The sequence below is a fragment of the Phoenix dactylifera genome, chromosome 9, assembly GCF_051530095.1.
Source record: "Phoenix dactylifera cultivar Ajwa chromosome 9, Ajwa_hap1_PhDact_Kaust_v1.1, whole genome shotgun sequence".
Classification (NCBI taxonomy): Eukaryota; Viridiplantae; Streptophyta; class Magnoliopsida; order Arecales; family Arecaceae; genus Phoenix; species Phoenix dactylifera.
In genome coordinates, this window is record NC_143198.1 from 21504378 (window position 1) to 21524793 (window position 20416).

Sequence of the window (20416 nt, forward strand, 5' to 3'; positions counted from 1 at the left end):
AGAAGTGTGATATTGATAGTTTCCTTATGTGAGTAGATTGATTTTTTTTCTTGCTTTTCTTTTATTTTTTCAATTCTCGTGGGATAGCAGTGCTTTCAATTGGAGAGATCAACTGGAGGTAAATGCTACATGATATGTCCAAGAAGCATGAGAATTATATGGGGTGACGAACCTCGATATTGGAGTTGGATCTCTCTGCCTGAGTCAAGGTATGTGCACCACCCCTCTACTTTTGAAGAAATTTCTTTTGGATTCTAATAACGAAGTTTTAGCAAGCTGTCTGGGTGCATGCATGCATGCATGTGTAAGCAAGAGATATTCCATTTGCTGGGTTATAAAATAAAGACGACGTGGGCTTTCTATTGAATTCTTTCTACTTCAATAATTTGACATTGCAGAGATAGATCTCACAAAACCGTCCCAACAATGCTATATCCTGCTTGCAATTTTTCTGATTATAACAGGAGGTTAGAAATGCTAAAATATATCTTGGTTTTCTTCTTGACGTCTCTCTGAATATTCTACCTGAGCTATTTTACTGTGTTTGGTTCTCTGAGAACCTAAAAACACTGTCTTGATGCGATATTCAATCAACCTTTCGTCTCCAGGTTCCCACCAAGTCTTGAAGCTCAAGACTCAAGGAGAAGTAAATTAACCGTACAATGAGACACTACAGGAAAAACTACCTTTCCCGACTTTTGTCTGCCGACGCTAAGTAGAAGCATCGGTAATTTTTGCTAAGCGCCAAAATTTGCCGACGCTTTTAAAGAGCGTCAGTAAGTCTAGCTTCCGGCGACGCTTATAAGCGTCGCGAAAGGTTCCGCCGACGCTTATAAGCGTCGTCGCAACCCGTAGATTGGGCCGACGCTTTTAAGCGTCGGCGGAAGCAAAAATCCCAAAGCCATCTCCCTTTTTTTTTATTTTTTTTCCTCCCAACGACGCTTTAGAAAGCGTCGTCGGAGGCCATTATCCCCCCTCCCCTCTCCTCACCGCAAATTCCTCCTGATCCCTAACCCATCTAGCTGCCCCCCTCCCCTTCTCTCTCCGCCGCTCGCCCCCTCCCCCCTCCTCTCTACAAATCCCCTCCCCCCTCCCGATCCCTCAAACCCCCTCCCTTACAAATCTCTAACCCCCTCCCGATTCTTGATCAGATCCCTTCCAAGAAGCGAGAGAGAGAGAGAGAGAGCGGCCACCCACGTCCCCGATCCCTCTTCTCTGGCATCGATGGAGTTCGATGGAGCTTCTTCCCTCTTCTCCGGCGTCGGCTTCATGCCTTCTCAGGCCACTAGGCCCCCGATCCCTTCTCCTTCTCCCCCGCCAAGGTACCCATCGCCTCTCTCTCTCTCTAGAGATCGCGATCTCGATCCGCGCCCTCCGGTCCTGGCAGTCTTGCCCGGAGCCGGAGTCCAGCTCTCCGGACTGGATCTGTGCCCGCCCGGATCGAGCTCCTCCACGCCTCCCTCGACGACCTCCACCAGCTCCCCCAGGCCCAGGACACCCTCTGCCGCCGCTCCTCCACCCCCTGGACCGCCCGCCTCCTCGACGACTTCCTCCGCTTCGCCGACGCCTACGGCTCCTTCCGATCCGTCCTCATCTCCCTCAAAGAAACCCAGTCTGAGCTCCAGACCGCCATCCGGTGGCGCGACGAGGCCCGGGTCGCGTCCTCCGTCCAGTCCCATAAAAGAATCCAGAAAGATCTCGCCAAGCTCGCCGTTTCCATTCGAGAAGCATCCAGATCGCCCGCCCCCGCGTTGGCGGCGGATGCGGCGGAGGCGGAGATGGCGGGGATCATGAGGAGGCGACGGCGGCCACGGCGATGGCTTCGGCGGCGGTTTTCTTGGGTATTTTTATATATTTTTTTCTTTAAAAAAAATTTATGACGACGCTTTAAAGCGTCGCTAATTTAACTGCTTGACGGATTTTAGCGATGCTTAAAAGCGTCGCTAAAAATAACCTTTAGCGACGCTTTTCAAACGCGTCAGCAATTTTTTTTCCACCCCGACATAGCCGACGCTTTGGTGATGCTTTGAAAAGCGTCGGGAAGAAAATTACCGACGCTTATAAACGTCGGTAAAAGCCTCAAAAAGCGTCGCCAAAGCCCCTTTTTCTTGTAGTGAGATATAGATATTTTCTCAATACGACATTATTGATGTTTGATATGCAAAATATAGAAATTTCATACAGTTTTTCAGGATTTCACATAGCTAAATACATGAATATATACATATAAATTCCTCACAACAATCAAAAGTAATTACCAAAAAACGGTGAGAAATCAACCAGTTCACACCAATGGACTAAAACTAGTCAAACCCTTGGAGAACAAGAACCGTGTTCGAAAGATCTCTTGAAATAGGAAGGATGGGACTACTAAACCCCCTATGCAACAAGAACAAGCATGAGGGCTAAGGAAGGTAGAAAAGGCATGCGATATTCATGCTGTAGATCGCAGGGAAAAACAAGTCAATAGGCTGTAGATGGCGAGGAGGGAGCAAAGTGGCTCCAAGTGAGAGGCAAAGATATTACAGCATGGCATGTAGCAGATGATGAATATGAGAAGGAAAAGCAAGAATGGAATAGGGTTGCTACTCTCCTTCCTACATGTTAGAAACACATGATGTTAAATCATTTGTTCTTTTTCCCCCCTTATCTATAATGTTGGAAAAATGCAATTAAGAAATAATGATGCCGCAAACTTTTTTCCCCTCTTTGTGTAATTAAATAGGATATCACTTATCAAGCAACAATAATTTCTACAATCTACTCAAGCAATTAATAAGCAAAATAATCAAACAATCCACACACAAAAAGCAACACAATTTTTTAACCTGAAAAATCCTTCTATGTGAAGGAAAAAACATCATGGGAGCTAGTCCTGCTAAAAACTTCCACCATTTAGAATAATAGAATTACAATAGATTTTCTCTAGTTCAACTAGAGGCTGTACAAACATCAACAAGATTTAATCTTACCTTCTATAACAAGAACATTCATCACCAATAAGGCGGATTTCAACAATAAACAGCAAAATAGAGAATAGATCTCATCCAGTGTTGATACTTCAAATAATCAATAGAGAAGGATTTTCAAAGATCCAAACCGTTCAACCTGTAGCTCTCAATGTCGAGAACAATATACTGAAATTTCAGCCAAATCTAGATACAATCAACTATCCGATCATCTGACAAAGAGCACATTTTTTTTCTCTTCTTCTTCCTAGTTTTTCCTTTTTTTTATCTTTCGTTTTTCATAGAGGCCCACGCACCACGATTTCTTTGCGATTAACTCACCCAAGCCAGTGTTTCTTTTTTATCTTTATTTTTTTTAAATTCAAATGAGGTGGGTCCCATATGAGGAGGGACCACACTAACAAATCCCCCCTCCTGACTCATGTGGGAATTCCACCAAGCCCGCTTTCTCTCTACAAGCAATAATTTTTTCTATGGGCAAGATTTTAGTCATTAATCTGACCCATTATCGTCAGTATGGATTTTTTTCAAGACAATAACTTCATCTCCAAAGCATTCCGAGCCCAATGATATCGCACATCAATATGCTTGGATCTTGAATGAAATATTGGATGTTTCGAGAGATGGATGGCACTTTGACTGCGCTACAAAAAAATCAGGCATTTTCGACTCTTTTTATTATCTAGATTTCTCTTGTCACAATTAAGCATATAATTCTCTTGTTCTTGGCCCAACTCTTGTAGAAAATTTTTTATCCACAAAAGTTCTTTATCAGCTTCTGTAACTGCAATATATTCAGCCTCTATAGTGGACAAAGCAATATATTCTTGTAACTTAGATTGCCATGACACTGCTCCTCCTGAAAAAGTCATCAAGTATCTTGATGTGGACTTTCAAGAATTTATATCACCAACCATATCTGCATTTGTGTACCCATCCAACACAGGTTTATCATTACCAAAATATAAATAGACTCTAGAAGTACCTTTGAGATATCTGAGAACCTATTTAATAGCTGCCCAATGTTTCCTACTAGGGTTCGAAAGAAACCGACTTACAACACCAATTGCATGAGCAATATCCGGCCTTGTGCAAACTATAGCGTACAACATCAAACTGCCAACTGCAGATGCATAAGAAATTTTTTTTATTTTTTCACCTTTCTGACTTGTAGGACACTGTTTGGAACTTAACTTGAAGTGACCTGCAAATAGAGAGCAAACTGATTTGGACTTGTATATATTGAACCTTTCTAACAGCTTTTCGATATATCTTTCTTGAGATAACTAAAGCTTTCTATTCTTCCTATCACGAGTAATTCTCATGCCAAGAATTTGTTTAGCATGCCCCAAGTCCATTTTAAAGAACTTGCCTAACTCTCTTTTCAATCTTTCAATTTTCTTAGCACATGGCTAACAATTAACATATCATCTAAATAAAGTAAGAGAATAATAAAATCTTCATCAGATAATCTCTTCATAAACACACAATGACCAGAAGCAGTTTTACTATATCTATGGTCCATCATAAATAAATCAAACTTTATATACTACTTTCGAGATGCCTGCTTAAGCCCATACATACCCTTCTTTAATCTACACACGAGATGCTTTTTGCCTTTAACTATGAACCCTTCTGACTGCTCTATGTAAATTTTCTCCTCTAAGTCACTATGGAGGATGATAGTTTTCACATCAAGTTGTTTAATATCCAAATTCATGCTTGCAGATAAACCAAGAATAACTCAGATCAAAGACATCTTGACCACAAGTGAGAAAATTTCTTCAAAGTCAATACTTTTTTTCTGAGCAAAACCTTTTACAACCAACTGTGCCTTGTACCCTGGCTATGAGCTCTTTTCTTCAATCTTTAACTTGAACACCCACTTATTCTTGAGTACTCTCTTACCTTTAGGTAGTTCCATCAACTAAATATGTGGTCTCATGCAAAAATTTGTTCTCCTCCTGCTTGGCTTTTAAGCACTCTCTTTTTTGTTCATGATTTATAGTCTCTTGGTAGCATTCTAATTCTTCCTCCATTGGTGATCATCACATACTCATGACCAGAATATCTCTGAAAAGGTCGGTGCTCTCTAGTAGAATTTCTTCACTAAGGCTCAACTGGTGGTTTTGGAGAGGCTTGCTCAACATTCTCATCCGGCATATCATTGTTAGGTGCGGGCTCATCAATTGTGTTACCATCATCTTCCTATACATCTTGTCTATTGTCATCATTCATCATGATTGGAGGAACCCATATCAACATAATTTCTTGTGACAGACTTCGACTTCTCAGCTTTTCTAAAATCTTCAATAGTCTGGTCTTCTAGAAATACAATATCTCTGCTTCTAATGATTTTCTTATCAACTGGATCCCATAATTTGTAGCCAAACTCTTCATATGCATAACCCAGGAAGATACACTATTTAGACTTGCCATCAAGCTTGGATCTCTCATCTTTAGGAATGTGAATAAATGCCTTGTAGCCAAACACTCTCAAGTGATCATATGATACATTTTTCTCTATCCATATTATTTATGGTACGTCGCCTTTAAGTGGAACTGATAGAGAAAGGTTGATCAAATCCACTACAGTTCTCATTGCTTCATCCCAAAAGGATTTAGGCAATTTAGCATAAAAGGGCATACTCTAAATTCTTTCACAAATAGTACAGTTCATTCTCTCAGCAACTCCATTATGTTGAGGTATTTTAGGAATAGTTTCTTCAAGCCTGATGTAATGATCTTGACAATATTTTTCAAATGGATCTCTATATTCACCACCATTATCTGTTCGAATACGCTTCAGTTGTCTTCCTATTTCTCTTTCAACACTAGTATTAAAATGCTTGAATACATGGAGCACCTAGTGCTTAAATTTTAAAGCAAAGGCCCATGCTTTTCTAGAATAATCATCAATAAAAGTAACAAAATATAAAACACTACCAAAAGTTCTAGCATCCATAGTGCAAACATCTAGGTGAATTAAATCCAAAACTTATAATCTTCTATATGGAGGAGATTTATAAAATACAATTCTATGTTGTTTGTCAGCTAAACAATGAGTACAAAGTCTTTAAGGATGTACTTTTTATAAAAAGGAGTTCCTTTTTGGCTGGAATATTAAGTTTTTTCTCACTCATGTGTCCAAGCCGCTTATGCCATAATTCAATAGAGGAGTTTTTAACTGCATTCACCTCCCCCTTACATAAATTTGATTCTGTTACGGGGGAACTAAGCCGCCATGCTCCACGTGACCGGCACGCGCGCCCATGAAGACTACGGCTGTCCTTTGATCCAGCAATCCGACCCCGAGTCGGACATCTTCGGCTCCACAGCCCGACCTCGAGTCGGCTGCCCTTCGATCCAGCAGTCCGGCCCCGAGTCGGACATCTTCGGCTTCGCAGCCCGACCCCGAGTCGGCTGCCCCTTAATCTAGCAATCCGATCCCAAGTCGGATATCCTCAGCACCGCAGCCCGACCCCGGGTCAGCTGCCCCCTGATCCAGCACTCCGACCCCGAGTCGGAGATCTCTTGATAACGACAGGCTACTTCCCAGAGGCACGCCGAGGCCTCCTGCTCCACTACTCCCTGCAACGGCTGTATCCGATGCTGTTCCACGATCTCCTGTATCAGCCGTACAAAGCGGAACTCCACTACGCCCTGTCATGGCCGTACCCAGCGCTGCTCCACGACGCCCTGTAACGGCCATGTCAGTGGCCACTCCATCGCGCCCACGATGACAAACCCCCCCTGAGAGACCCCCCAGCCAGGTATATATGCGGCTGGGGGGAGAAGGGGGGGGGTAAGCAATATCTTCCAGAGCACTCTCTTGCTTGCTATTATCATCTCTCCTCCTCCTCCAATCTCCTCTGACTTGATCGTCGGAGGGCCCCCACTACCCCAGTGGTGGTGCGAGGCTTGCTTGCAGGTTTCCCGGTGGAAGGTGGAGCGTAACCAACACCAACCAAGACAACTCAGACGGAACCCCGTTCACACCGCTGTGTCAATCGTTCTCGGTTTGGACCACCAGCAACAGTTGGCGCTAGAAGGAGGGCCCCGAATCTTAGAGCGATCGTAATGGCACGGCGAGGTGGTCGTGGAGCTTCCAATGCCTCCGGTCGCGGGGCCTCTCGCGCCTCCGGCCGGGAGGCCACTGCGTCTCCAACACATTCTCAGCAACACTCCACCGTTCCACCCCCGGTTCAGATGGTCGAAACCGCTCAGTTCGACCAGTTAGCCCAGCAGGCCCGCACCCTCGTGGAGGCGGTGCAGAACCTGCAGGGTGTGATGTCTCGGGCGCCGCAGCGGGCCCAGGAGCCGCTGCTCCCTGAGCGCTCACCTGTCCTCCTTAACCCGCGCTCCTTCCTCTCCCATGGGGAGGAGCGCCGGCGCGAGGAAGATTCTCGAGCACGGTCCATTCTGCCGGGACCGTCCCATCGAAGCTGCGCGGGGTACAAGAGGCGGGCCCGGGCGCGTTCCCAGACCCCCCAGTCCTCAAGGAACCCGCGCTCCAGTCGGTCCCCCTCTCGGTGCTCCTTGTCTCCCACCCATCGGTCGCGCTCCCTGGACCGGCGGGTGGACGATCTCCACCGACAACTCCAGGTCCTGAAGGGCCACTCTAAAGATCCCTTCGCCGACTTGGAGATCTCCTCCCAACCGGCGCTCGCCTCGAGGATCCTGCGGACTCCAAATCCGCCGGGATTCAAAATACCGGCAATCGAGCCCTATGACGGGGCGGCGGACCCGCGGGATCACGTGGAGAGTTTCAGGACTCTTATGCTCCTCCATGGAGCATCAGATCCTCTCCTCTGCAAGGCCTTCCCGGCGACCCTCCGTGGCCCAGCCAGGGCGTGGTTCGCCGGCCTGGGGGCTGACTCTATCCAGTCCTTTGACCAGTTCACTCGCCTCTTCATCAGCCATTTCGCCGTCAGTAGCCGGCGGCGATTGGTTTCCGACTCCCTCTTTGATATCCGGCAAAACGAGGGAGAAAGCCTGCGGGATTACCTTACCCGCTTCAACAAGGCTACATTGGAGGTCCGGAACCTGAGCCAGGAGGTAGCTCTCTCAGCCCTGAAGCGTGGCTTCCGGAAGGGCAGACTCACCTTCTCCCTGGACAAATGCCTGCCGCGGAGCTTCCCGGAGCTGTTGTCTCGGGCGAACCAGTATGCAGACGCCGAGGAGGCAGCCGCCCACCGGAACAAGGAGGCCGCCGAGGCCCCTCTAAAGCTCGGGAAGAAAAGGCGAAAAGAGGCACCCCAGAGGAGGAGCCCGACGCCTCAACATCGGCGCAGAAGCCCGTCACCGGCGAGGAACCACGGCGCCCCACGCCCTCGTTCTCCGCACCGACGCTTCAACCGGTACACCCCACTCCTGGCCCCCCGGGCCCAGATCCTTATGGAGGTCAAGGGGCGGGAGAACCTCCCGGTCCCGAGGCAGATGAAGAAAATCCCTAGGAGGAGGCCCTCTCGAGCGTACTGTGAGTACCACCGAGACCACGGCCACGACACCGAAGACTGCTTCCAGCTTCGGGACGAGATCGAGGCTCTCATCCGCCGAGGGCGTCTCGGTCGATATGTAAACGACCGACGTCCCCCCGCAGACCCGCGTCCGGCCGACCCGGCCCCTCAGGAGCCTCGGGAGCAGAATCGACCCGTCGCGGGCGTGATCCACACCATCACTGGGGGCTGCTCTCGGCCCGTGAGGAACGCAGGGGGCTCGGTGGAAGCATCAGGGGTGGCCGTCGCGAAGAGGCAGCGGGTCGGAAATGTAATCACTTTTTGTGATGAGGATGTAAAGGGGGTTCAGACCCCCCATGATGATGCCATGGTGATCTCCCTCACTATGGCGAACTATGATGTAAGGCGTGTTCTTGTGGATAGTGGAAGCTCAGCTGATATTTTGTTTTACGAGGCCTTCCAAAAGATGAGCTTGTCCCGACAAGTGTTGCACAAAACATCCACCCCCCTCATAGGATTCACTGGAGACGCTATCTCGGCCGAAGGTGTCATTGAGCTGCTTGTGACTGCGGGCGTTGCACCCGCAGAAGCCACGGTGCGGCTCGGGTTCTTGGTCGTCCGTGTTCCCTCGGCCTACAACGCTATCCTCGGACGACCCGGACTGAACGCCCTTCGCGCGGTAGTCTCTACATACCATTTGCTAATGCGGTTCCCCACGGCGGCCGGGATTGGAGAGGTCCGAGGTGACCAACCGACCGCACGGCAATGTTTCCTAGCAACTCTCAAAGGAAAGAAGCCCGTGGAGGCCCTAAGCGTCGAGTCCCTTGACGCCAGAGATGAGGTGGCTTTGCGGCACGGGGAGCCGGCCGAGGGTGTGATCGAAGTTCCCCTTGAAGAGGGTCGCCCGGACCGTACGGTCCGGGTCGGTGCCAACCTCGACTCGGAAGCTCGACTCAGGTTAGTGGAATTCCTCCGAGCCAATGCTGATGTATTTGCCTGGTCGGCGGCCGATGTACCTGGGATCGACCCGGAGGTCATTTCTCACGCCCTCAACGTCGACCCGACCCACCGACCAGTAAAGCAGAAGAAGAGACACTGTGCCCCGGATCGGATCCGGGTGGTCGACCAGGAGGTAGACAAGCTCTTGGAGGCAGGATTCATAAGGGAGGTCAGCTACCCCGAATGGCTGGCAAATGTCGTACTTGTCCGGAAGGCGAGCGGAAAGTGGAGGATGTGCGTCGACTACACCGACCTGAACAAGGCATGCCCCAAGGATAGCTTTCCGCTTCCGCGGATAGACCAACTGGTCGACGCGACTTCCGGATATCAGCTGCTGTCTTTCACGGACGCCTTCTCCGGCTACAACCAGATAATGATGGCTCCACAGGACGAGGAGAAAACTGCCTTTATAACAGACCGGGGGCTGTACTGTTACAAGGTAATGCCCTTCGGTCTGAAGAATGCTGGCGCCACTTACCAGCGCCTCGTCAACAAAATCTTCAAAGGGCAAATCGGCCGGAACATGGAGGTGTACGTGGACGATATGCTGGTGAAGAGCCGCCATGCAGACCAGCACATCGCGGATCTGGAGGAGACTTTTGCCACCCTGCGGAAGTTTCGCATGAAGCTGAACCCAGCGAAGTGCGCCTTTGGCGCTTCGGCCGGGAGGTTCCTCGGTTTCATTGTCAACCAGCGGGGGATCGAAGCCAACCCTGACAAAATCAAGGCTATCCAAGATATGTCCCCTCCGACCAAAGTGAAGGAGGTTCAGGAGCTCGCTGGAAGGGTCGCCGCGCTCGGACGATTTGTGGCAAAATCGGCCGAACGCTGCCAACCGTTCTTCAAGGTGTTGAAGCGCCCGAAAGACTTCCTTTGGACGGCCGAATGTCAAGTGGCATTCGACCAACTCAAGGAGTACTTGGCGTCTCCTCCCCTGCTGTCCAAGCCGCAAGAGGGGGAGATGCTCTACCTCTATCTGGCGGTCTCCCCAACCGCAGTCAGCGCAGTACTGGTTCGGAAAGAGGCAAAGCTCCAGAAGCCTGTGTACTACATCAGCCGGGTCCTACGGGATGCCGAGACGCGGTATACGAAGGCGGAAAAGATCGCCTTCGCGCTGCTGACCGCGACCAGGAGGCTTCGTCCCTATTTCCAGGCCCATTCTGTCACCCTCTTGACCGACCAACCGCTGCGGCAGATCCTCAGCAATCCTGAGAGTGCAGGACGGCTGGTGAAGTGGGCAGTAGAACTTGGTGAGTTCGACATCCGCTACCAGCCCCAACCCGCTATCAAGGCCCAGGTGCTCGCGGACTTCCTCGCTGAGTGCACTGTGCAGGAGGCGGAACCTAGGCCGCCGGAAACACCCAGCCTCGACCTCCCAATCTGGACGCTTCACATTGATGGGTCGTCGAACCCCGAAGGTGGAGGGGCCGGGCTGGTCCTTACCAGTCCCGATGGAGTGATAGCCGAGTATGCCTTGAGGTTCGGATTTCCAGTGACCAACAACGAGGCGGAATACGAGGCCCTAGTCACAGGACTCAAACTCACCAAGGAGCTCGGCATCCGGCGTTTGAAGGTCTTCACCGACTCCCAGCTGGTGGTCGGGCAGGTCCGAGGGGAGTTCGAGGCTCGGAGCCCGACCATGCAGAGCTATGTCTGGAAGGTGCAAGCACTCATTCCCGACCTCGGCAGTGTTGACATTCAGCAGGTCCCAAGAAGCGAAAATGCCAGGGCCGACAGGCTGTCCCGCTTGGTGGGCGCAGACGCGCACAACTTGTCAAGGGCGATCTACCTGGAGACCCTGGATGCCCCGAGCATCGGCGAGGCCGGAGCGGTGATGGCGATTGATCCGGAGCCATCTTGGATGGACCCGCTCGTCGCCTACCTCGCCGAAGGGATCCTCCCAGAGGACGAAGATCAAGCTCGGCGACTCGTCATGAAGTCCGCCCACTACGTACTCTATGAAGGGAGGTTGTATCGGACCTCGTTCACCGCCCCCCTCTTAAGGTGCCTCCGCCCCTCGGAAGCGGCCTACGCCCTCAGCGAAGTCCACGAAGGCATCTGCGGATCGCACCTGGGGGCTAGGTCCTTGGCGCATAAGATCATGAGGCAAGGCTATTATTGGCCTACCTTGTTGGAGGACTCAAAGGATCATGTGCGGAAATGCGACGCCTGCCAGCGCCACGCCAACGTCCAGAGAGTCCCTTCTGTCCCCTTGGCACCAATCACTGCACCCTGGCCCTTCGCCCAGTGGGGAATGGATATCCTCGGACCATTCCCCGTCGCTTCAGCTCAGCGGAAATTTTTGATTGTTGCAATCGACTACTTCACCAAGTGGGTGGAGGCAGAGCCGCTGGCCACTATCACGGAGGTGCAAGTCCGGAAGTTCGTGAAGAAGAACATCATTGTCCGATTTGGGGTACCTCGGGTCCTCATCTCGGATAATGGGCGACAGTTCGACAACAAGCATTTCCGTGACTTCTGCGAGGAGTTCGGGATCGAGCATCGGTTCACATCTGTGTCGCATCCCCAAACCAACGGCGAGGCCGAGGTCACAAATCGGACAATCCTCCAAGGAATCAAAGCGCGAATCGGTCGGATGGGGCAAGCTTGGGTCGAAGAACTCGAGAATGTCCTTTGGGCGTATCGGACCACGCATCGGACCCCTACCGGGGAGACGCCTTTCAGCCTAACCTATGGCACGGAAGCCGTTGTCCCCGTGGAGCTCGGACTCCCCTCACCTCGGGTGGCCGTGCACCGACCCGAGGCCAATTCGGAACAACTCCGAGGGAACCTAGATCTCTTGGAAGAAGCGAGGAAAATGGCGCAGGTTCGGATGGCGATGTATCAGCGGAGGGTGGCCCGATATTACAACTCCAAGGTCCGATCGAAGCTTTTCAGAATCGGAGATCTGGTGCTAAGGCGAGCTAAAGCATCTCGACCTGCGGAAGGTGGGAAGCTAGCGCCAAATTGGGAAGGCCCATATAAGGTTCGCTGGGTAAACCGACCTGGCTCCTACCAGTTGGAGGCCCTAGATGGTCGAGAAATTCTAAGGAGCTGGAATTCCGCTAACCTACGGATGTATTACCAGTAGAACGACGATGCCAGAAAGACAGTTCAAAAATGTATAACATTTTGCATTTCAATAATTTCTGGTTACAACGGCGTGCTCGTGTGATTACAAGGAATTCCCAGAGGGGAATTAGGGTGTAAAGAAAGTAAAGAAGAGGTGGAGACTCCGAGGAGCTGAAGATCTGGGATCCCGAAACCTCCATCTGAAGCGGTTGCAATCCCGTCGGAAGTGGGTGCTTCCAACCGGAGGCGCCATCGGCGTCTCACGAAAGAGACGAAGAGCCGGCGCGGATGAAGAAGAAGTGAACGAAGGAGAAGTTCACACTGCCTCCAACCGGAGGCGCCATCCACGCCCCACGAAGAGGATGAGGAGCCGCCGCCGACGAAGCTCCCGCTGCCTCCAGAGGAACGCCACCTCCAAGGGATATTCCGGTCCTCCCCAGTGTTAGGGGAGAGAAGGAATACAAGGGGGAAGAGCATAGGGAGGCGCGGTCCCGGATCAGGCGTCTGGTGCAGAGCTCAATCGGGAGGCTGAACTTCAAGGAGGGGAGATGTGATCCCGGATGAAACGCCTAGAGCGGAGTTCCGCCGGGGAGACCCTCCTTGCTGATCCCAGATGAAACGGCTAGTTGGCTGAAGTCGCGAGGGGCGCGCCTCCCGTTCCTTCGGCAGGAGTCTCTCAGCCATGCGCCAGAGAGAAGGTCCACGATCCATGGCAACTTGAACAGCTCCGGCTTGGCAAACTCCATCGCACCTGCACCTGTATTTATAGCCAAACTGCAGCCCCTCGGTCATTCCGATGCGGGTGGCTCCCATAAATGCGGACGCATTGAATCCGGAGCCGTTCTGGCTCTCGAGGCGTATCTTCCCGCGATTTCCTAAGCGTCATTCTCCTTAATCGCATTCTTTGTGCAGGACACTCCGGGTGGCACGTACCCCTAGGTCCACATATCTCCGCTCGCGCCCAGGCCGCATCCGCCTCGAAGAACGCGCGCATCGCTGCCGCTTAACTGACACTCCTCGCAAGCAGCAACTGGCGATCCGATTTCCCAGGTAACGCATCAATTAGCGTTTAATGCCCTTCTGGTGTTCCCCAGGCAACGCTTGGAGAAGAGGAGAAACACGATCGCAGCTGGCCACGGAGAAGCCCCGTCGGGCTGCAAGCGACAGGCGCATGGCCAACGAGCGGAATTTCCCGAGGCCTGGCCCTCGGATGCCAGGCTAACCCGATGATCATCCCGGGAGCAGACTAGCCTGAAGCCCCGACCGGTCGCCTTGGCTTGCGCCAGCCTTGGCCGACCAACGAGCGGAATTTTCCGAGGCCCGGCCCTCGGATGCCAGGCTAACCCGATGATCATCCCGGGAGCAGACTAGCCTGAAGCCCCGACCGGTCGCCTTGGCTTGCGCCAGCCTTGGCCGACCAACGAGCGGAATCTCCCGAGGCTCGGCCCTCGGATGCCAAGCTAACCCGATGGTCATCCCGGGAGCAGACTAGCCTGAAGCCCCGACCGGTCGCCTTGGCTTGCGCCAGCCTTGGCCGACCAACGAGCGGAATCTCCCGAGGCTCGACCCTCGGATGCCAGGCTAACCCGATGATCATCCCGGGAGCAGACTAGCCTGAAGCCCCGACCGGTCGCCTTGGCTTGCGCCAGCCTTGGCCGACCAACGAGCGGAATCTCTCGAGGCCTGGCCCTCGGATGCCAGGCTAACCCGATGATCATCCCGGGAGCAGACTAGCCTGAAGCCCCGACCGGTCACCTTGGCTTGCGCCAGCCTTGGCCGACCAACGAGCGGAATCTCCCGAGGCTCGGCCCTCGGATGCCAGGCTAACCCGATGATCATCCCGGGAGCAGACTAGCCTGAAGCCCCGACCGGTCGCCTTGGCTTGCGCCAGCCTTGGCCGACCAACGAGCGGAATCTCCCGAGGCCCGGCCCTCGGATGCCAGGCTAACCCGATGATCATCCCGGGAGCAGACTAGCCTGAAGCCCCGACCGGTCACCTTGGCTTGCGCCAGCCTTGGCCGACCAACGAGCGGAATCTCCCGAGGCTCGGCCCTTGGATGCCAGGCTAACCCGATGACCATCCCGGGACCAGACTAGCCTGAAGCCCCGACCGGTCGCCTCGGCTTGCGCCAGCCTTGGCCGACCAACGAGCGGAATTTCCTAAGGCCTAACCCTCGGATGCCCGGCTTAGTGCCGGAAGAATTTTCTGAGGCCTAACCCTCGGATGCCTGGCTTAGCGCCGGAAGAATTTCCTGAGGCCTAACCCTCGGATGCCTGGCTTAGCGCCGGAAGAATTTCCTGAGGCCTAACCCTCGGATGCCTGGCTTAGCGCCGGAAGAATTTCCTGAGGCCTAACCCTCGGATGCCTGGCTTAGTGCCGGAAGAATTTCCTGGGGCCTAACCCTCGGATGCCTGGCTTAGTGCCGGAAGAATTTCCTGAGGCCTAACCCTCGGATGCCTGGCTTAGCGCCGGAAGAATTTCCTGAGGCCTAACCCTCGGATGCCTGGCTTAGCGCCGGAAGAATTTCCTGAGGCTTAACCCTCGGATGCCTGGCTTAGCGCCGGAAGAATTTCCTGAGGCCTAACCCTCGGATGCCTGGCTTAGTGCCGGAAGAATTTCCTGAGGCCTAACCCTCGGATGCCTGGCTTAGTGCCGGAAGAATTTCCTGGGGCCTAACCCTCGGATGCCTGGCTTAGTGCCGGAAGAATTTCCTGGGGCCTAACCCTCGGATGCCTGGCTTAGTGCCGGAAGAATTTTCTGAGGCCTAACCCTCGGATGCCTGGCTTAGCGCCGGAAGAATTTCCTGAGGCCTAACCCTCGGATGCCTGGCTTAGCGCCGGAAGAATTTCCTGAGGCCTAACCCTCGGATGCCTGGCTTAGTGCCGGAAGAATTTTCTGAGGCCTAACCCTCGGATGCCTGGCTTAGTGCCGGAAGAATTTCCTGAGGCCTAACCCTCGGATGCCTGGCTTAGCGCCGGAAGAATTTCCTGAGGCCTAACCCTCGGATGCCTGGCTTAGGGCCGGAAGAACTTCGAGAGTCAGGAGTCGGCAAGATGCTGCCAAGAGGTAAAAGAAAAAAAAGAGGAGGACGAAAGCGAGATGAAGAAACATTCGACTTGTATTAATTTTCATTGTTTCAGGGCCAAGGCCCATACAATTTGGCAAAACGCCGACATACAAAAAAAAAAAGAGGACAACGAAAGGTACAAGAGGTCAGCTTGGAGGAACCCCCGGGTCGGGAGCGTCGGGCTCGTCCGCAGGGGGTAGGGAGGCGGTAGGAGAATCAGCAGCGATGGCGCCGGAGAGGAGTCGAGAAGGGAAATCCCACTCAGGTCAACTTCAGGGTACTTAGCCGACACCCTGGCCAGGCCCTCCTCGAAGCCTAAGATGAAGGATTCGGACCCCGCGTCCGACGCATCACGGACGAACTCGTCAGACTGACGATAGGCCTGTACCGCCTCCGACATATCACGGGTGAACTCGGCGGACTGACGATAGGCCTGTACCGCCTGGCGCCCGATCTCCGCTCTCTTCTCGGCCAGCGCCGCCTCTGCTCGCTCCGTAATCTGAGCCTTAGCCTCCAAGACCTTCGCCACAATCCGGTCATCAGCCTCGGAGGAGACCCTCAGCAGATTAGCCTGAGCCTCCTTATGCTTCGCCTCGGCAGCAGCGCGGGCGGCCTCAGCTTCCTCCAGGCGCGAACGGAGCTCTTGGTCGTTCACGCGGGACCTCTCCAAGGCTGACTCCAATTCGCCCAGTTTGGCTTCAAGAGACCGGGTTCGGTTGCGGGCGCTGTCGGCAGACCGCTGAGCCTTCTCCCACCTCTCTCGATAGTCCGCGACCTTTCGGGACTGCTTTTCAGCTCGTTCCTCCGCCTTCTTAACCCTGCTTTCGAGGCCCGAGGCGACTTTGAGTTGCTCCCGAGCTTCCAACAGTTGCTTCTCGAGGGCGGCGAAGCCGAGTGCCCGCTCTTCGGCCTCCCGGAGCCTCGCCTCGAGGTCCCCGGTCGTCCTGCCCGCCACAGCCTGGCCTCCCTCTTCCACTGCTTTCAGTCGGTCCTCGGCCTTCGCCAGAAGCCCCGCCTGTTCCTTGTAGCACTCCTCTAGACGGATCATGTACTGGGCGAGCTAAGAGATAGGAAAAGTGAGGGCGTCAGGCGGAGAACAACAGAGCTAATAAATGGTGAAGAGCGGCCAGAAGAACACTCACCGACATGAGACAGACACAGCTGGCAGCCCCGACGTCAGAGACCCCCAACTCCCGGACCCGCCGACGGTCCTTCTCCAGCAGCACTGTTTCGATGAGGTTTCGGGCGCCATCGGTAGTGAAGGCCGACCCCGATTTCTCCCCGGAGCCGGATGGTGGTTCTACAGCCTTACCCTTATCCATCGCCTGGGGAAGAGTCCTGCTGATTGTGCTCGGGGCGGGGGCCACTCCAGGAATTGATAGGGCCCCGCTCGGCTGGGGCCTCGGCGCGTCCCTCCTCGAATTATCAGGAGCCGGCTGAGTCGAAGGCCGGGCCGGGGACCGATCACGTCCGACCCGTCCGTCTCGAGCGGGCTCGGATGATACCTCCGGAATAGCGGCAGTCTCACCACCGGAGGGCTGATACAGCGTCAGCTGCCGGTCCGTGCCCACGGCGTCTCCCTGATCGGTGGGCCCGGACTCGTCGGTTGGCGTCGGAGGCACCTCCTTGCCGGACTTCTTCGCCGGCGGGGCCCCGCTCGGAGGAGCTCGTTTCCTCCTCCGGACCGCTTCCAGTAGGGACGACCTACCAACAGCCGGTCCCTTGTCCGACCGCATGACGTCGTCAATCTCTGCAACAAGAACGAGATGGTCGAGGGCTGAGAAACCGAAGGAAAGAACGAGACGAAAGAGGAGAAAAGAGTCAAAAAAGAAATGGTGGCGGGCTCACGGTCGGTGGGGACCGAGCTCAGACCGACATTCACCAAGGTATCCTCGGAAATAAGGCGGGCCACCGGGGGGAGCTGGCCCTCGGCAACCAACCCCTTCAAGGCGGCCAAGCCATCGGATTCCTCCCTCGACAGTCTCGATAGGCCGATCGGGGACTTCATCGGCGTCTCCCAGGCCGGAAGACGGACGGGGGAGGGCCCCCGGTTAAATAGGCGGAAAGGCGGGTGATGCCTCGATGACGCCAGAGGACGCCTGGCCGCCGAAGGGTCGCTCGCGCCCCAAAGGCGAATCGACATCATTAAGGAAGGATGTCCGCCGAAATCCTCAGACTGCCAGGTCAGCAACAACCGCCATACGCCATAAAGAAGGCGGGAAGCTCGAAGCGCGCGCGCCTCTCCGAGGGATGGCGGCAATCTCGAAACATCACTCCCTTCACCCGTTCCCCTTCTGGTTTCAGGCTCGGAAGTGGGGGGCTACTGTTACGGGGGAACTAAGCCGCCATGCTCCACGTGACCGGCACGCGCGCCCATGAAGACTACGGCTGTCCTTTGATCCAGCAATCCGACCCCGAGTCGGACATCTTCAGCTCCACAGCCCGACCTCGAGTCGGCTGCCCTTCGATCCAGCAGTCCGGCCCCGAGTCGGACATCTTCGGCTTCGCAGCCCGACCCCGAGTCGGCTGCCCCTTAATCTAGCAATCCGACCCCAAGTCGGATATCCTCAGCACCGCAGCCCGACCCCGGGTCAGCTGCCCCCTGATCCAGCACTCCGATCCCGAGTCGGAGATCTCTTGATAACGACAGGCTACTTCCCAGAGGCACGCCGAGGCCTCCTGCTCCACTACTCCCTGCAACGGCTGTATCCGATGCTGTTCCACGATCTCCTGTATCAGCCGTACAAAGCGGAACTCCACTACGCCCTGTCATGGCCGTACCCAGCGCTGCTCCACGACGCCCTGTAACGGCCATGTCAGTGGCCACTCCATCGCGCCCACGATGACAAACCCCCCTGAGAGACCCCCCAGCCAGGTATATATGCGGCTGGGGGGAGAAGGGGGGGTAAGCAATATCTTCCAGAGCACTCTCTTGCTTGCTATTATCATCTCTCCTCCTCCTCCAATCTCCTCTGACTTGATCGTCGGAGGGCCCCCACTACCCCAGTGGTGGTGCGAGGCTTGCTTGCAGGTTTCCCGGTGGAAGGTGGAGCGTAACCAACACCAACCAAGACAACTCAGACGGAACCCCGTTCACACCGCTGTGTCAATCGTTCTCGGTTTGGACCACCAGCAACAGATTCCATCATGTAAAGTGTGCTTGATTTCTTTTCTCTTGCTACTACTAAAGAACCTTTGATAAGCTTCTATTTTTCTTCACCGAAGTGGTTGTGGTAACCTTCATTATCAAGTAGTCCTGTAGAGATAAAATGGAGGCAGATATCTGGAACATGTCTCATATTTTTCAGCAATAGTTGACATCTAATGCTGGTTTCTAAGCAAACATCTCACATGCCCACAATCTTAGTTACTCCATTATTTTCCATCCTTACACAGCCAAAATCATCACTAGTGTAGGATGTGAAGAAGTTCCGTCGAGAAATAACATGAAAAGAGACACCTAAGTCAATAACCCAAGTATAATCCTGACATGTAAGGCTTACACAAGCATCATCACAAATAATACCGACATCACCATCAGATGCAACTGTTGTTGTATCATTTTTTTCTTAATTTTCTTCATCTTTTCTCCTTGCTTGCTCTCTTATAAATTTTCTGCACTCTTTTTTCATGTGTCCTGGCTTATCATAATAAAAACATTTTATCTCTTTTCTGAATCTGGACCTTTTCCTTGACTTATCATGATTGTTAGAATTTTGCAAGATTCTAGTTATACTCCCCTCCCGCTTTTCTGTAACCAATGCCTATGACTGTGTAGTCACACCATGTTCTCTTATTCTGTTCTCCTTATTAAGCATACTATCTTTTACCATTCCCAATATTACCACACCACTAGGAGCTGAATTACCAAGTGATACAATCAGAGTTTTCTAACTATCAAGCAAGGAGTTGAGCAACAACAATGCTTGCAACTCATCATCTAACATCGTTTTCGTAGTATTTAGCTGATTTACTACATTCTAAAATCTACTCAAATGCTCGGTCACAAAACTTTCCTCCTTATACTTCATATTCGCAAGCTTTCTGATCATAAATTCCTTATTTTGTGCGTCTTCCGCTTATAGAGACTCTCTAATTTTTTTAATAAATTATGGCCATTAGTCTCGATAGCAACATAATGAAAAACATTATCATCTATCTACTTGCTGATTAAACCAACCGTCTTTCTATTCATTTTCTTCTACTCTTGCCGAGTTTTGTCACTTAGTTTGGCACTATCTCCTTCAATAGTATCATACAAATCTTTGCAACATAATAAATTTTCTATTCGGAGCTTTCAAATTGAGTATTTAAAAGATATGATTTAACTATACTGCCATCCGAATGCTCTTCCTGTAAGAGCCCACATTTCATTGGGCTTTGGGCACCAACCCAACCCATGAGAAAGGGGGAGGGAGACTCCCAATCGGGTCTTCTCCCTCCCCTGTTTCAAACTATCCCTCCTCCCCAAATCCACCGAAAGGAAAGGAAAAAAAAAAGAGAGGGAAATGGGGATCAATCTTACCTAAATTGAATCAATCTCCATCTATAAAAGACCCTTTTTCCCCTCTTCCTAGGGCATCAACCGAGAGCCCTTCAAAAAAAAAAAAGGGATCCGTGAGAAGCTTGGGTGATTTGCCGTCAGGCTTGCCGGAGAAGCTCGCCGAAGGCAAGGTGAGTACCCTCTCCTCCTTCTCCTTCATCTTTAGGCCATTTCTTCTTTGGGAATATGACCGGTAAGCCGCCGGATTGAGGAGAACCGAGCCTCCTCACGGTGACTTGGTGCCTTCTTCCGTTCAGCCGGCCGTCGCCGGGCATGGCGCACCGCCGGCACCGTCACGGGCTGACG

The 20416-nt window shown here is 52.7% G+C and overlaps 2 protein-coding genes across 3 annotated transcripts in view; one reads left to right on the plus strand and one right to left on the minus strand.

Moving 5' to 3' along the window:
- Positions 1 to 20416, plus strand: part of LOC103717149 (F-box protein PP2-B10-like) — a 38351-nt gene that overhangs the window by 9980 nt on the left and 7955 nt on the right. The window contains exon 2 of one of the 2 annotated variants that reach the window (XM_088704395.2): positions 88 to 209. In XM_088704395.2, coding sequence (XP_088560521.2) covers positions 88 to 209 — 122 coding nt within the window. The remainder of the gene's footprint in view (positions 1 to 87; positions 210 to 20416) is intronic. The other variant, XM_026808459.4, reaches the window with a different exon arrangement.
- On the minus strand, positions 5200 to 16889 carry LOC149752870 (uncharacterized). The gene is made up of 3 exons (XM_089925342.1): positions 16710 to 16889; positions 15922 to 16627; positions 5200 to 5363 (listed from the first exon to the last, which is right to left on the minus strand). The coding sequence occupies exons 1-3, from the start codon at positions 16887 to 16889 to the stop codon at positions 5200 to 5202; spliced, it is 1050 nt and encodes a 349-aa protein (XP_089781468.1).

What these genes read in the sequence shown, in the direction of transcription:
- LOC149752870 (XM_089925342.1), bottom strand. Translation starts at nt 16,889, where the DNA reads ATGGATAAGGGTAAGGCTGTAGAACCACCATCCGGCTCCGGGGAGAAA. An exon ending in GCTGTGTCTGTCTCATGTCG is followed by an intron (nt 16,628 to 16,709) that starts GTGAGTGTTCTT and finishes CCTATCTCTTAG; the next exon opens with CTCGCCCAGTACATGATCCG. An exon ending in TCAGTCTGACGAGTTCGTCC is followed by an intron (nt 5,364 to 15,921) that starts GTGATGCGTCGG and finishes ATGCATATGAAG; the next exon opens with AGTTTGGCTACAAATTATGG.